The sequence below is a fragment of the Protomyctophum bolini genome, assembly GCF_963924005.1.
Source record: "Protomyctophum bolini genome assembly, chromosome: 13".
Lineage (NCBI taxonomy): Eukaryota > Metazoa > Chordata > Actinopteri > Myctophiformes > Myctophidae > Protomyctophum > Protomyctophum bolini.
The window spans coordinates 19,869,873-19,885,994 of NC_137874.1; the positions used below are offsets into that span (position 1 = coordinate 19,869,873).

Below are 16,122 nucleotides of genomic sequence, written 5' to 3' on the forward strand. Positions count from 1 at the left end.
CCACCGAAAACTACATGACGTCACGCTGCAGTGGTAATTAAGCGACTCACGGCTCACCCAAACACATCTCTGTTTTTACTCAAAGTAAGCAAAGTTACTATGTTTACCCAGGGTAACTGGACTAAGCTCAATAACTTGTTTACAGCCAGGCCCTGCTCATAGAACATTTTATGGTGGGGGTTCAATGCCTTGCTCAAGGGCACTTCAGCTGTGGTAATTTTAACGTGCCGGTCCGGGGATACGAACTAGCGACCTTCCGATATCAAGACCGCTCCGCAAACCGTTCGGCCACCGCTGCCCAACCACCGTTTCGGTGCTCACCTTATCACCTGAGCATGCTTTTATCTTCTCCTGTTTGGACTATTGTAAGTCATTGTTCACTACCCTGAGTTGCTCCTCTATACACCACCTCCAGCTAATGCAAAATGCGGGCTGCTAGAATTTTAACCAATACATACTGTATTGGTTAAAAGTCTAGCAGCCCCAGAAGGTCACATATTACACCTAAGCTCGCTGCCTTACACTGGCTACCAATTGACTCCAGAATTGTTTTTAAATTTGTATTCATTACTTATAAATCTCTCCATGGGCTGGGCCCAAGGGAAATACGAGAGAACTTAGATGTCTTCTGAGTTCTGACAAAGGCCTTCTCATTATCCCATTCCCTGCTACCAATCTGAGAACAAAAGATGATGAGCCTTCTCATTTGTAGCATCATCAGAGCTGGGCAGCTGGCAGCCTGGCACCTATACTCTTTGGAAAGATTTACCTCTTTATAGTCAGTAGGCTATAATGTCAAATCTGGGAATAAATAAAGTCTTACTTTTCTTTTTTCTCAAGGGTGACTGTTATTGGCTTTTATTTCGAAATCCGCTTACCGGAAGCCCCAACATCGACGCCGGAAACGGCAACACATTCGACGCATGCGCAAATGGCGTTGAGTTTTCCCGGGAGAAAGCAAGAGAAAGTAAAGCGTAGCCGCTACGCGTTGTTATTGTTTGTTTATAACTTGTTGTGCACGCGTGGTGAGTAGTGCTCCTCCTAATATATTCAAATTGATACAACATACACGTGTGGTTGAGTTAACGTGTTGATTTTATCTTGTTTTCCTTTGTCCTCATAATGGGGAGGTGAAAAGATGGGAGTAAAGTTAGCCCCGCTCGGAACCCTACGTACAGTTTGTTTACACTACACTTTAGTGTAAACAAACTACGTAGGGTTCCGAGCGGGGCTAAAACACACTCCACGTTAATTTAGCTTAATTACCTTCGATGTTTTGAGACGCTCCAGACTGCTTGTGTATGGTTTGTAGTACAATAATATGCAAGTCTGTGTGGTGTTTTCAACTTTTCATTCAAGTGTATCATAGTCCCATGACTCCCTTCCCGTGTACACTGCAGAGACACCATTTCAGAATTAGCTCCGAACATGTACAAAAACATGCAAAATATAATATGCTTACCCTCTTGCCCCAATGTTAGAGAGGTTGCCTGAGTTCGTGTGCAATGTATCAGTCTGTAGTTTTCAATAAAGAAGTGTTTTAGTCTTGTAAGTGGCTGATTCGGTCGGAACTAAGTTCCCAATGGCGGTAGTGATAGGCGCGTCCCGAATCACGCGCAACGTAAACAGGTACCGGTAGTTCAGTAAAGTAAACGAGGGAGGGGAAATGGCGTTCGGCCAGTCGGCCACTTACGAGCTATGCTTACGAGACTAAAACACTTCGTTATTGAAACTACGGACTAACACATTGCACGAGGACCCCGGCAACCTCTCTAACATTTGGGCCAAGAGGGTAAGCATCTTTTGCATTTGTAAATTCTAATTCTGAAGGGGGCTGCCAGCTGGTCTGGTGTGTGTGAATAATTTCAAGGACCCCCATACTCTAAGGTCCATTTGGATCTCTTTGTACCGTAATTAGCAGGTCTATAGGTTAATAGCATGGCACAAAGTGAATATGTGACTATGAGTTTGTATATCTGCTATGTTTGTATAGCCAACAAATGGTGGTTACACAGATGCTTTCCCAGTTAATGGGTTAACAGGAGAAAACATTTGTTTTGGGATGAACTGCATCTCACTCACAAGTCACAATGACCAAAAAGGCCTAGGTGGCGCAGCAGACAATAATGCGGCAATGGGGGATAGTTGGGTATGTCCTTGACCTACACACACTATTCATATTGTGATTTCACATGGAGGTGTTGGGGAAGGGAGGGGATAATTTCCTTTTGAATAGATGAATTAAATCAAGCCAGTCTATTTCATTAGCATTAATGCAGATGGATGTGAGTGTTGTTGGCTGGTATCTGTATCGGTGTGTTATGAGGCATTGGCTTGGCAGTCAGTTCCTTATTCAGGCACAGAGAGTAAAGAGTAATTACTTGATAAGGGAGCTAGAACTGACATTGATTTCTTTGTCCTTTCCAGAGGTACCACAATGGAAAAAATAACAGAGAAACTGTTGCTGGAGAAAGGCACTCCAAAAACCAACAAACTGGAACAAATCAAAACACTGAAGTAAGTATTCTTTCTTTGTGTGGAGTTTTTTTATGGGGCTGAGTTGAATGTAGTTAGAAAAAATCAGGACTGCTTTCCACCTACATACCATATTTAAAAAGAGGACCGTTTACACCCACACTCTTTTTACGTAGTCTCTCTAGGCTCGGTCTGAAGTGCCAGGACTTGCCAGGGCCTCTGCTGGGTCGGCTCACCTCCCTGGAGCGATTGGACCTGTCGGGGAACTGCCTGAAGGAGCTGCCCCGGGGCCTGCTTCTGCCTGCTCTGAGCTCTCTGGACCTGAGCAACAATGAGATGGAGGATGTCACCACGCTGGAATCACTCGTCAGCATGGAGGAGCTCAAAATGGAGGATAACCTGTATATCACCGTAAGGACTTAACCAGGGACCCTCTTAATGGCTTCAAGGGTCTTTTTTTTCTCCTGCAAAGCAATATGACATACAATGCATATTGTACCTCATTTATGAATAAAAAACAAACAAAAAAATGAATCCTTTATCCCATTTAGGACTGAGGCCGATTCTTGCTATATACTGTAGATAGCAACAAGAACCCCAAAAGGGGTTCCCTTCCTGAATGGGTTATTTAACCATAGAAATCACTGTATAGTTCTTGCAGACTTCCAAATGGATTATAAAAGGTGTCTTGCTATATGGACCTTGAGCAAAGAGCATCCAAGCAACAAACTGTCCTCCATACTTAACTGTTTATATCATCAGCTGGAAAAGTTTCAAGCCCTTTTGCAGATTATTCCAAAATGATGATGCAGCATAGCTAAAGGGAATTTAAGCCAGTCTTTGATTTGATAACTTTTTAAAAGTAAGCTCATCCAGGAAGCTTTCTGATGCACCTTTCGCCATTGCCTATGACTAATGCAGGCTAATTGGCTGTGTTGTATAATTACTGTGAGTGTCTTGTTAAGTCAGTATACATATCTTCCTCAGGTGAATGACAATTATAAACTGATGGTGCTGCTGCCCAATCTGAGAATGTTCAATGCGAAAGATATCAGCACCACGGCCAACCACATGCGCTACGTTTACAGTGAGAACCTCCGGACCAGGGTATGGATTGCGTTCCTTTTTCAGGCACAATGGATTGAGATATGAAAAGGTCAAATCTATGGTAGAAATTATATGCATAATAAGCTGGAAATGATACCAGTGCAGCACAATAAAATGTTAACAAAAACCAGTGAACAGCATTTAAGAATAATCAATCAAATAACATTAACTTCTTGTTTTTATTGTTGCTTATTTTGAAAAGGAGATGGCAGACAGTCTAAAATGGAGGATATTTTACTGTTAGTAACTAAACCATGGGTGTGGCGGTTTTTAACTTCTACAATACAGATAGGGCTTATAATGTTTTGTTATTACATTTTATTACATCTTTGTTTTTGGTCGACAGATAATTGCAGTGTGGGAGTCAAACTTCTCCCTCCCAGATCCCCCCACCAAAGAGAAAATGGCTGCCTTAGAAAGAGACTTCATCAAGACAGCACGTCTGCAGGTTAAATTTGGCCCCAACTCCATCAGCGACTACACCAGATGGAGGGTAATGAACCATCATACTATCACAGACACCATCATTCAACTTTGGGCCTTAAAACCACCACGTATTTGTTGTGCAGGATTCATTGTGGCCTCTGTAGCAGTTGTTGACTTGTTGTGGTTTCCAGGTGGAGAGGATAGCTAAGGAGTACCTCCGCTCTTTGACAGAGCCAAAAGAACAAGATGAAGACACTGGGGAAGCTACTGACACAAAAAAGCACTGTGTAAGATTCCAATAGACACCTTATTTTACCATGTCAGTTTGGATCGGTTGCTTATTTCTGAACTGTGTGGGGGAATTTATTTTGGGATGTTTTTCTAATTGGCAGCATTTATTGTGTCCCAACAGAACATGGCTACTCCGGTCAAAAGGAAGGCGTCAACTGGGGCAGCTACCAACAATGTGAGTTTGACGCCCAGAAAGATAACCAGAACAGATCCCCAATCGCTGCTGGCTGAAGCCAACCCCCGCAAGTCCAGCCGTTTGCAGCTCACCCCAGAGAGCCAAAGTACCAGAGCCCCCACAACCAGGGGGAGGGGTGCAGCCCGCAAAGCAGTGCAAGCCCCTCTCACCCCAAAAGAAGTGCAAGCCCCTCTCACCCCCAGGGGAAGTTCGAAAAAGCAACAACCCCAAGAGCGCCAACAGCAGGCTAAAGACCGTGTAAAGGAGGTCGACAAAGACGTTCAGGCCACTGTGTTGCAGACAGATGTTGCATCACCCAGAAAACTGATTTGTGGCAAGATGGAGGTACTAATTGTTACAATTACTTGTCCTTATCTGTTAGATATGTGTATATACAGTAGTCTACTCGCAGCAACAAGGTCCTTGGTCAGTGTCTGTCAGACCAGCGTGGGTTCACTTTTCTCTGGTTTTCAGCCACATTACTTCAGACTAGAGTTCTCAACGGGCCTGAAAATTAATGCCCGGCCCTAACTGATCAGGCCGAGGCCCGGCCCGACTGATATGCATAGATTTTAGGCCCGACCCGGCTCTAAAACGTTGGGCCTGTTCTGGTTTGGGCAGAATTTGAGAAATCTACACAGAGTAAAAGTGAAACGCCAGTCGGCACACCATCTTCATAATAGATAAATACACAGACGGAACAGAACTATTTTTTTATAATTATGAAAAAGTTCAATATATATTATTTTTTCATCGACCCCGTCCCGGCCCTACTGATTATTAGCATACATTTTAGCCCGGCCCTAAAACGTCGGGTCGGACCTGGTCGGGTTCGGGCAGAGTTTGAGAACTCTTATTCAGACACATGCATTTTGGGACTCCTAGCAGTGCTCTTGACCAAAGAGACTGGCCATAGCACTGGTCCTCAGGCACCAGAGAGTGGCTGCCTGTGTGTAAATGCACAGTTAAATTGTAGCACATTATACACCAGAGAACATCAATCCATTCTAATGGGTAGTTCCAGTTATTGTTTTTAAGGATAGTGGTCAATTCATTTGTATTTCATTTTAGCTAGTTTTAAGTACAGTGTACCAAGGATGTAAATGCTTTGGGGGTCTGATACAGGCAGGATTTCATCTTCCATTCCTAAACCTTAAAACTTTTAACCATTACTGTGCATTATCTCTGGGCCATACTGGGTATGTCCCTTTCGTGTTTCTTGTCTCACATTTTACAACTAACCCCCCCGCCTCCCCCCAACCATGCGTAACTCCACCTAGGAGCGGCTGAGTCTGAAGCCCACCCACGTCCTGCAGTGCCATGGTAAGCAGGACAGTCGTGAGGACTTCACCACCCAGCTGTGGGCCTGTGCTTTCCAGCCTTCGCTGGGCCAGGATTCCTCTACTGCCGCCGGTGAGCAGCAGTCAGATCAGTGTTTCAGCCTCAGACATCCATTCCTATGCAAATCAGATCGTTGTGTATTTGCTTTTAATCACTCACACCCCATTGACCGGAGTTTCCCAGGGTTCTACACTCCTTTTTTTCCCTCGCTGAATAGCTTCGCCGAAAATAGCCAGTCTACAAGCTCAATGAGTGTCAAATGCAACACATTGCAAGTTTGTAGATCTGCTATTTTCGCAAAATCTTTGACCCAGAATAGGGATGCATGGGTTCATGTGGAGTTGTGGACAACATACGTCAACCACAAGGGGGCAGTGTATCATTCCTAGGCATTGGCAGCAACATCTGCTCTCACTAAAGTGGGAATAAGCTAGCTGTGGTTCCATTACGAAGTGACATTTTCAGATCTGCGGAATGCAGCAAATCAGACTGGAACACAGGCTAGGAATAAGCTCCATGGCACTGAAGCTGCTGTATTTTGTTTTACGTTTGGTTTTATGGTTCTGGTGTGCATTTGTGTCAATATCTTTTTAATATTGTGAATGCTGAATATGTGACATTTCTTAGGAATTTGTATTCATTGCATGTAGAAATTAGCTGAATCTAGTACAAAGCCTTTCTTGTGAGTTAAAATGTGTTTGTAGTTTGTACATGTTCTAATGAGCAACTCTCTCCTGTGTTGTATCAGGTGACGCTGGAGGCAGCCGCCTGGTGGCCACCTGTGGAGGCGACACCGTTTGCCTGATTGACTGTGAAACAGGCCTGGTAATGAAGAAGTATAAAGTCCCCGGGGAGGTGCGTGATCATTTTATATAAAGTCTGATTTATACTTAGCTGCACACTGGTGTCTGACCATGCCCACATATTGAACTAGACCAGGCTGACTATCGGTAGACCAATCTGGGAACCCATTGACAAAACAAAGGAAAAACAGTGCGAGTGTGTGTGTGTGTGTCGAGAGACTATCGGCAGACAGACTGAGGTCACATTCTCACCAGAGAGCTTTGCTGCGATTAAAACGAATCCTGCTGCGCATTTTCAGAAAGTGCGCTTCGTTTGGCAGGTGTGAAGGCTCATTCGAATCCTAATGCGCAGCAAAGAACCGCATTTTACTCCGCCCAAAAACGCTTCGCTTCCAATCGCACTTGACTACGATTCGGTGCAGGTGTGAATGCAATCCGCAGTAAATAAAGGAAATGAAGCAAACAATGTGGCGGGTGAGGAGCTGAACACAGTTGGAGACGGAGAAGGCATATTTTACGCAGCGCAAAGATATCCCGTTACTGTGGATAGACGTGGTCGAATAAGGAGACTGTCTGAAGCCCTGATCGAAATGAGGACGTGTACATTAATCAATTGCTTAAGAAAACACATAAAAACACTGCAGTGTAGCCTATAGAGCGCCGCAGTCCCGCCCCCTCTCAGAAAAACGAGTGGCCCAGGAAATGAAACCCCAATGCATTCTCCCATCGGCACTTCTAATATAATTTATTTAAAGACGGTTACGCCGCGGACAAAGCCAACTCGGATCGTGACAAATCACACATTGTGTTCATTGTCATGATTTGTCACGATCCGAGTTGGCTTTGTCCGCGGCGTAACCGTCTTTAAATAAATTATATTAGAAGTGCCGATGGGAGAATGCATTGGGGTTTCATTTCCTGGGCCACTCGTTTTTCTGAGAGGGGGCGGGACTGCGGCGCTCTATTATAGCCTACAGAATATTCTGTCTGTCTGTCTGTCTGTGCGTGCTGTCACTGTGTGGGGACTGGGGAGTTATATCAGTGCGCTCATGCAGCGCTGTGCCTCCATGCCCAAAAGAACAGTGTGTGGTTGCTTGCGTAGAGAGAGAGAGAGAGGGGGGGGGTCCCCCAGACGGCACGACACATGCACGTTATGAGTGTAATTTTATTACCATAGATTTCACTGTGTAGACTAGTTTATGAATGGAACACATTGATAAAGGTCCCCCCCTGCTGCGTTTCCAATTGCTGCGAATGACAGTGTGAAGGCAAACCGCAGCCAATTAAATATGCAAGAATCCCCAAATCCCCGCCCATACGCATTCGAGTCTACCGAAGTATTAGGTGAGAATGTGACCTGAGACTAAGGTCGCATTCCCACCAAATACTTCGGTAGACTCGAAGCGAATGGGTGGAGAAGTTGTGATTCTTGCATATTTAATTTGCTGTGGTTTGCCTTCACATTGTGCTGTATAACCGCAGCATTTGGAAACGCAGCAGGGACCTTTATCAATGTGTTCAATTAAAAAACTACACAGTGAAATATGTGTTAAAAATAATAATATATATACAGTATATATACTTTGAGTGATAGTTAGGACTTTAGGATGTAAAGTGATGGTAACGTGGTTGCAGTGTGTATCGTCAGGGACTGGACGTGTGTGTGTGCGTGTGTGCCTGCGTGCGCGATAACGGATGTCTTCTACAACTTTACTAACTTGTTTTAAACATTTATAAAGTAGCGGCTAGCCAGTCAGGATTTTTGCACTTTATGCAACCTGCAACATTATGCAAATGTATGATGTAACCTAATCTCCTCCATTCTCTTGCTATGTATATATCCTGTACACTGCATTGTTCGTGTGCGTTTCCTTCAGCATAGGCCTGTATGATGGTCTGGCCATATTGCAATAAGGGCTTGGGCTTCTATCTCTTCATTAGACGACGTGTGTCCACGCGTCATCTTTATGCGTCGCTGCGTAATAATGCCTTCTCCTTCCTTCTTGCCAAATAACAACTTATTCATCCCACATTGGTACATTCACTCCCTATGTTTAATGCGATTGCATTCACACCTGCAGTGATCCGCACTTTGATGCGCATTAGGATTTGAATGAAGCTTCACACCTGCCAAGCGCACTTGCCGACAATGTGCAGCAGGATTCGTTTTGATCGCAGTAAAGCTTTCTGGTGTGAAAACGAAGGCCGGTTAAACACAGAAAGTAGTATCTTTGTAGGGCCTTTTAGCAATGTGGTCTGATGTGGCAGATTTATATTGACTGCTTTAACTGGAACATTTGTGTTTTGAGGCTCAAATGAGTTTGGAAATGTAATTGGTTGTTATTTTATGTCCCAGGAGTTGTTCTCTTTGGCCTGGTCCACGGTGCTGATGTCCAGGGAGGGTGGTGGAGTGGTGCGTCCCTGCAGTATCCTAGCGGTGGCTGGGAAGAGAGGCCTGGTCAAACTGATCCATCCCAGGGCCAACGTGGCCTACGGGGAGTTTAGAGCCAGCCGCAAGGCCCTGTCCGTCCTTCACTTCAGCCCCCGACAGGGCAACTTCCTCTTCAGTTAGTAACTCTGCTTCCTCTCATAAGCATGATCATAACAATAATGATATAATGACTTTATAGGCAAGCCTAAACGGCAATATCTTTAAATGTTCTTAAAAGTAACCCATTTGACCTAATATTATTTTTTTCTTCTTGTTTTGTTGTCTCATTTTGCCCTTTCTGCCCTGTCCTGTAGCGGGATCATATGATCATAAAATAGTGCTGTGGGACATCGGGGGAGTGGACAGCCAATACAACTACAAAGTCATGTGAGTCAGTTTACTAAGGATCATTTTACCTCATGTTTTGACCCGTCTTCGAAAGTTTGCTTATACGATTCACTTTGATAATTGGACAGAAGCGTGCTGTTTTTTAACCTTGCCGTATCCTTCTCCCGCTCAGTCAGCTTCTGGTGTTGGAGACCACTGCAACCCCTTTGCATATCTGCCTACCTCCCAACTCACCCACTACACATCTCCTGTCTGCCTGTGAGGACGGCCTGTTCTGCTACAACATCCAGCTCGACAAGAACACCATGAAGAGGTGAGGGTTGTGGGCCATGTGCACTATATAAAACAAAAGGTATACATTTTTAAGAAAAGAGCAGCTGCTGTTCACAAATTCACAACATCACAGCGTGATGTGATGCATTGTGAGCTTGTGCATCCGCTATTTTCATTGTACACTGAAGTACACTTAAGTGGTTAACTAAATGTTTTATAGTATAAATAAATACACACATACATCAGGATAGTGTACCGTATTAAGATATGCATAGAACAAAATAAACAAGGATTGAAGTTTGACCTGCAATTCTGTTTTTTTTCCCCTTTCTCCAGAATATTTAGTCTTAGTCTTAACGCGATGTTAATTATGCCAGAAAAGATGTAGTCTAAAGCTGCGTTCAGACCAGAATATACATATTCGCCTCGGTTTGTCCCGTTTGTACAGCACTAGGTTGCGCCCGCAATTCTCGTCTTTTCATTTAATTTGTATGTAATCGCGCCACTCTTGTTTTAGTCGACTAAATATCAAAAACCAACACTGCTGCAATCACTTGTCACCCCCCCCCCCCTTAGATCTGCAGAGATGGAGATTACCTTCCCTATATATAAGCAAGAGGACAAGGACCACAACTACCACACCATTGACAGCCTGCGATTTCTCACTGATGACATTCTGGGTAAGTTAACCTAATTGCTCTTAGAATAATGCCTTATTTGAAAGTCAATGTTGTTTACGTTCACAATAAATAAAATTAACAAAATGAACCAGCCTAGTGCAGCTTGACCCTATTAACATACTAGTGAATACAAAAAAGTTAATACTAAAGTACAATATGTACTAGTGCTAAGGCCCTTTCCCAATTAGTTTTTTAACCCTACCCCTCAGCCCTTGCCCCTTCCCCTTGTCCCTACATAATGAGTGTCAAGGGGTAGGGAGATGAATCATCCCCCTAGGAATTGGAACGTCCCTAAATATTGAAGGTCCCTTGTAGATATTGATATACAACCTGTTCTCAAAAAATAGCTGATCTGCAAGCTCACTACCAGTGGTCCCCAAACTTTGATGGCATTTCTGTCTCTAGGACCCCCAATTTATATTGTAATATCAATGTCTATTAACTCTGAGTGTACAAACTATCATTTAGCCCATAACCCACTTTGGAAACTGCTTTCCATTTGATTTAAGCTGTAGAGATGGAACGTAAATATAACATTGCTGTGGTTATGATGAAATAAATATATTGTAATTTTGTCTCATGTTGGTAGCCCACCATGCAGAATGTAATTCAGCTATATAGGTCATTCTGACACCTGCTCAACAGTTGTACCTGATTCATTGATTATTGTATTAACAGTTTGTATAGCATGGGTACAGATATAGGGTTAGAAAAAGGAAAAACAATTTACAGTATAGAAAGAAGGGGCTGTGGTCACTGGTCATTGTTTTTAATATCATTAAGAACAGAGTAACTTTCTATCAATGAAAATGCCATCGTGATTCATCTCCATCCAATGTACAGTCTGTACAGCAGCTTGCAATCTGTTTCCATAGCTGGTTTGCCTGGGGGAAAAAACAACAAGCATTGCTAATTAGTTATGTAAGTTTTGCAACTTGTGGGGATTAGCTTAACATTGGTCATGATAAAACCATAGCTATCACTGCAGCGAGTAGCCAACGTTATGCAGCGTCAGCGTTATGTAGGTACAGTAGGCTCCAAATGTTGACATATCGTGGTCTGGGGGGTCGGACTGATGCCTGCTAATAAGCTAGCTTGCATCCGAGTTTTATCACCGGCGCACCGGTGATACAACCAATCTCTAGCAACCTTTGCTAGAGATTGCGATATTTTTGGCGATGCAGATTGTTAATACATTAAAATAATATTGGTTATTATAATATTTTTCCATAATATATGACATAAAAGGCTTCTTACCTCGTCCGCCTTTCAGCCCTCAGTGATGTTGCTCCGTTTTAAGTCCCGTCGAGACATCCCTTCAAACGAAGGGGATTCTATCCCTCGCCCTTGGCCCTACCCCTCCATCCAAAAACAATTGAGATAACACTTCCCCCTCACGTGAACGCGCATAAGCAAGGGCAAGGGCTAAGGGCCAGGACGAAGGGAGGAATTGGGATTGGGCCTTGCTAAACTCTCTCCCTTCCCCACATCTAGCTTCCAAGTCCCACATGCAGAGTTCCATCTACTTGTGGAGCTGGAGCAAGACCCAGGCCCAGCGGCATAACAAGAGGACCACAGCGGTGTGTGCTGTGGTGCTGGCTGAGCTGCAGTGGGCCAATACGGAGATTCCTTACCTGGCCCTGAACACCTGTCCAAGTGAGTCCGCCTCCACAACTTAAATTCCATCAAAGTTTCTGCTAACAGTAACAGAACAATATGGCAGGCCAGAAGACTTACATTGTAACACTTACTAATTTTCATTGTAATAGCATAGATATTTTACATTGTAACTCTTGACACAACACTATTCAAGACTCAAATTAATTCATTAGTAGTTAATAGATGTAATGATGGAAAAAAAATGTAACATGTAAAAAGACATAACTAAGGATTCTGAAAACGTTAAATTTGATTTAGTTTGGACTCTGGCCCACATCATTAGTACACAAGGAGGAGACACGTCTGTCTGTTTGTTTTATTTTTGTATTATATAATTGTTCAGGCAGATAAATAATGTTGAGATTAATCTCATTTGAACTGAAGTAGTTCAATAATGTTACTAAATGAATGCTATGTGAAGCACTGTCAATGTCACAGAATATAAGCATGCCTATGAAAATGTACTTGATTGAACAAAATACAAGTTATTAGATATAATAACGTGTGTGCGTGTACTCCTTTGCACCATAGGAGAGGCCGTTGTAGTTTGTGGTGATGACAAAGGACAACTGTGGACCTATCATGTCACAAACCTCCTCAAAGCCAAAATCCAGAGTGGGAGTCCCATTAATGCCACTGAGGTACCGTGTTGCTCTACCACACCATTGACCAAGCTGCTGTGTTTGTGGGAGTGAGAAACTATGTAAAATAAATGCATAAATAAACCAAAGTACTGTCAAATGTACTGCACAAAACACATTTAATTACCAAAATAATTTATTGTAAAACACACAGCAAAATGTCCACCAGATGGTGCTCATTTCACATGAGTGAGCCAGGCAGCCATGGCAAAACCCTTACCTGAGTTTTTTTCTAGCTAAACCTGGACATGCTGACTTGTGATTCAAACCATCCGTTACAAGAAATTATGATGTGGGTCTGAACACGTGAGACTAAGCCAGTTAACAGGCTAAAGCTTAATTTATATTGTGTAATACAACACACGTGAGGCCCATTTTTGGGCTCATGGGACTTAATTTGGCTCATAACCTCCTGAAATTTCTAGAAGCAGGTTGAGTGTACATGCCCATTGCCCAGAGCTATGAGCCTTAGATTGTTTTACTTACTTTACTTAGGCCTTTACATTCCTTTCGGAAAATAGGCCATTGATGAATCGTTTCCACCCTCGTCTGTTTTACGCCATCCTCTCCAGCTGTTTTCACGTCAGTCCCTTCTGTTTGACATCTAGCTCTGTGCTCCTTCTCCAGGTGGTTTTGGGTCTCCCTCTGCTCCGTTTTTCTTGTGGGGTCCCATGTTAATGCCTTATATAGATCGTTTTATAAAGTATCAAATATTAAGTTGTATAATTGTATACGTCCAGAGGTGTTCAACTTCAAATCACACCAATAGTCAGGAATATACTCATGCAGAGCATGAGATATGTAAATCTACAAATACTACGAGTAAGACGCGCGCACGCGGGAAGTGAGATCGTAAATTGCAATAACAATTAGAATAAATTACGAATTAGTGAGAACTGTGTAGTACTGTGAAATTAGTGAAAACAGGGCCGCCACAAGAAGGCTCAGCACCACAAAGTGTCTGTGTCCTTTGTGCCCATATATGGAGCTGAGTGATTTGTTGATGCAACACACTCCATATTTGGACGTAGCTCCATATATGGGCACAAAGTGTCTGTGCCCTTTGTGCCCATATATGGAGCTGAGTGATTTGTTGATGCAACACACTCCATATTTGGACGTAGCTCCATATATGGGCACAAAGGGGACACACACGCACAGACATGATCTGCTAGGTCTCATAGTAAGTGCTCGCAATAAGTCAGGTCAACATAGAGCACTTGCTGGCCAGACATATGTGCATAAGGTTATAAATAATTCCTACACTTTTGGTACATTTAAAATATATAGAAACTTAAAGCCACCACAATAATAACAATATAACAGAGAAGCAGAAAGTACACACATACAAACTACAATCCAAAACAACAGGAACAATTCTAAAATGGACAGGGACTTTCAAGGGAGAATATTCTTAAGAATAATATAAAAAGAATATACCCGTAACCCAGTTCACAAGTAGGAGGGAAAGTGGGAAACCGTCATTAATGCCACTCCAAAGACTAAAACAAGTCAAGATGGGTCCTGCTGTCTAAATGGTGGATAGAACTTGACATTATTGTACACTATCACTTCCTGTTTCATCCTGAAGAATTGAAACATTTATCTGAGATCTGTAATAATAACAAACAGTGTGAACTTATAGCAGTGTGCAGACTGTTTTTATTTTCATTGAACCTTGGTAATTGAGCGACCGAAGTTTGAGTCCCAGGGCCGAGAGCATATGTCAGGAACACAGGATCTGAACAGCACCACATTTGAATGGCATGTTACTTGGCCTTGGCCTCTAATGTAACACCTCCTGGTGTCCTGGCAGAGCCTTGTGTCCTTGACGGCATCGGGTCGATGGTTGCAATGGAGGCAACCATACTTTGCAATTACCCAGAATTGCATTTTTCTAGTTTCTTTCTAATCTAGAGTAACCCAAAAGTTTGGTTCGCTACTCCTCCCACAGTTTTGACGCTATGCACTTGAGCCACATGTCCGGCTTCATCGGGATATGTTGTATATAGTTTAATTGATATTAATTTATTCGTGCATTACATTTCCCCATTGACATAAATGGGAAAATGCGAAAACTCACATTCAAGTAGTTTTTCCTCGGAGACCGTAAGCACTATAGTTAAAAAACTTGGAGGGGAGATTCATAATAATTACTCAAATTAATTAACTTATTATATCGGTCAGCCTCATTGTGGAGCTATAACAGCCCACTTTAAGTTTTGGCTTATAACTCTTGAACCGTAGGTCGTAAAAAAAAATTCCCTGGATTCCTTGGGTCATGAATCATCTCCCCATATAGGCCACGCCCATTTCCGTAAGGTTAGATTTTCTGACATTTAGCATTTTCTCCAAAACACACTTTTTGCTCCTCCTACAGATTTTGTCCCAATCTCACACAAATTGGTACACATGATCTCCGGACCGATCCGATTAAAACCCCATGGGCAGAATTTTGGCTCTCTCCCGTAGGTCCCCAAAGCACGTGTCACTGAATTTTCTTTCCATGCAATTTGATTGGATATTAATAATTAGCTGCTTTTGTTCCTAGGTGTTGAAGTGGCCGTCCCCAGTGCTAACAGACAGGGGTCCAGTGGAGGGCCCCACGATCAACAACGTAGCCATGGATCCTGACCTGCGGTACCTGGTGGCCCTGACTGACAAGAACATGGTGGTTGTGTGGAAGAGAGCTAATCCCTGATGAAACGATGCATCTTTTAGCATACTTCCCCATATAGTGGAGCTTGTCCTGTTCCTTGTGTAGGGCTTGTTAAAGCGCATGCCAGCCTACCATTGATTTAGAAGCATCAAAAGGCACCAAAATGTTTATTTTTATTTTATTATCTTAAACTTTGTTCCTTGTTAAGGGAAATTTGTAGTGAGATAATCAAACAGATTACAGATTCTGTTGTTGCAAATCAGGTTTTCATTCAGGGTTTTTTATTTATTTAACCCTTCTACTGTGGCCTCCACAAGTGTGGTTCCACTTGATCCGTTATGGACTTAAGTTATGATGATATCATATGTTGTACCAGTGCTCCAGCAGTCTGCTAGCAGTGCAGGTTGGAACATTTCCAGTCACAGATGAGCCAGCATTTTCCTGTAGTGAATACTTGGATAATGTAAGATATGAAGTTTTGAACATCCTCAAAACAATGTTTTGCCATATTGGGGTATTACTTTGTTTCATATGTTGTTGTGTAAATAATTAGTTCGTTTTGTACTTTTGCTGATGCACATTTTAGTTTTAAATTTAGTTAATAAATCAATGTGCTTACCTTTGACTACTGTTAGCATCTGTTCTTCTGACTAGGCTTAATCGCCATCATCCAGGTTGGATTACATTTCATATCAAATGTACTGTATGTGCAAGTAAACAATATAGGGGATTTTTTTGTAGTACAATACTGGGTTGGTACTGAATGAGTAGAAATAATTCATAATGCTGTTATTGTTGACATCGATCCTTTAA

General features: G+C 42.7%; 1 protein-coding gene across 2 annotated transcripts; it reads left to right on the forward strand.

Moving 5' to 3' along the window:
- Nucleotides 1-950: 950 nt before the first annotated feature.
- On the forward strand, nt 951-15,845 carry lrwd1 (leucine-rich repeats and WD repeat domain containing 1). 2 transcript variants are annotated; one of them, XM_080779475.1, is made up of 16 exons: nt 951-1,025; nt 2,428-2,517; nt 2,652-2,886; nt 3,463-3,582; nt 3,929-4,075; nt 4,200-4,295; nt 4,421-4,819; nt 5,755-5,887; nt 6,564-6,670; nt 8,975-9,185; nt 9,364-9,436; nt 9,570-9,710; nt 10,247-10,350; nt 11,845-12,006; nt 12,541-12,650; nt 15,202-15,845. In XM_080779475.1, the coding sequence occupies exons 2-16, from the start codon at nt 2,438-2,440 to the stop codon at nt 15,349-15,351; spliced, it is 2,268 nt and encodes a 755-aa protein (XP_080635601.1). In that variant the 5' UTR covers nt 951-1,025; nt 2,428-2,437; the 3' UTR covers nt 15,352-15,845. The 2 variants fall into 2 exon arrangements, with proteins under 2 accessions (XP_080635601.1, XP_080635600.1); XM_080779474.1 differs by lacking the exon at nt 951-1,025 and adding an exon at nt 1,662-1,792.
- Nucleotides 15,846-16,122: the final 277 nt, after the last annotated feature.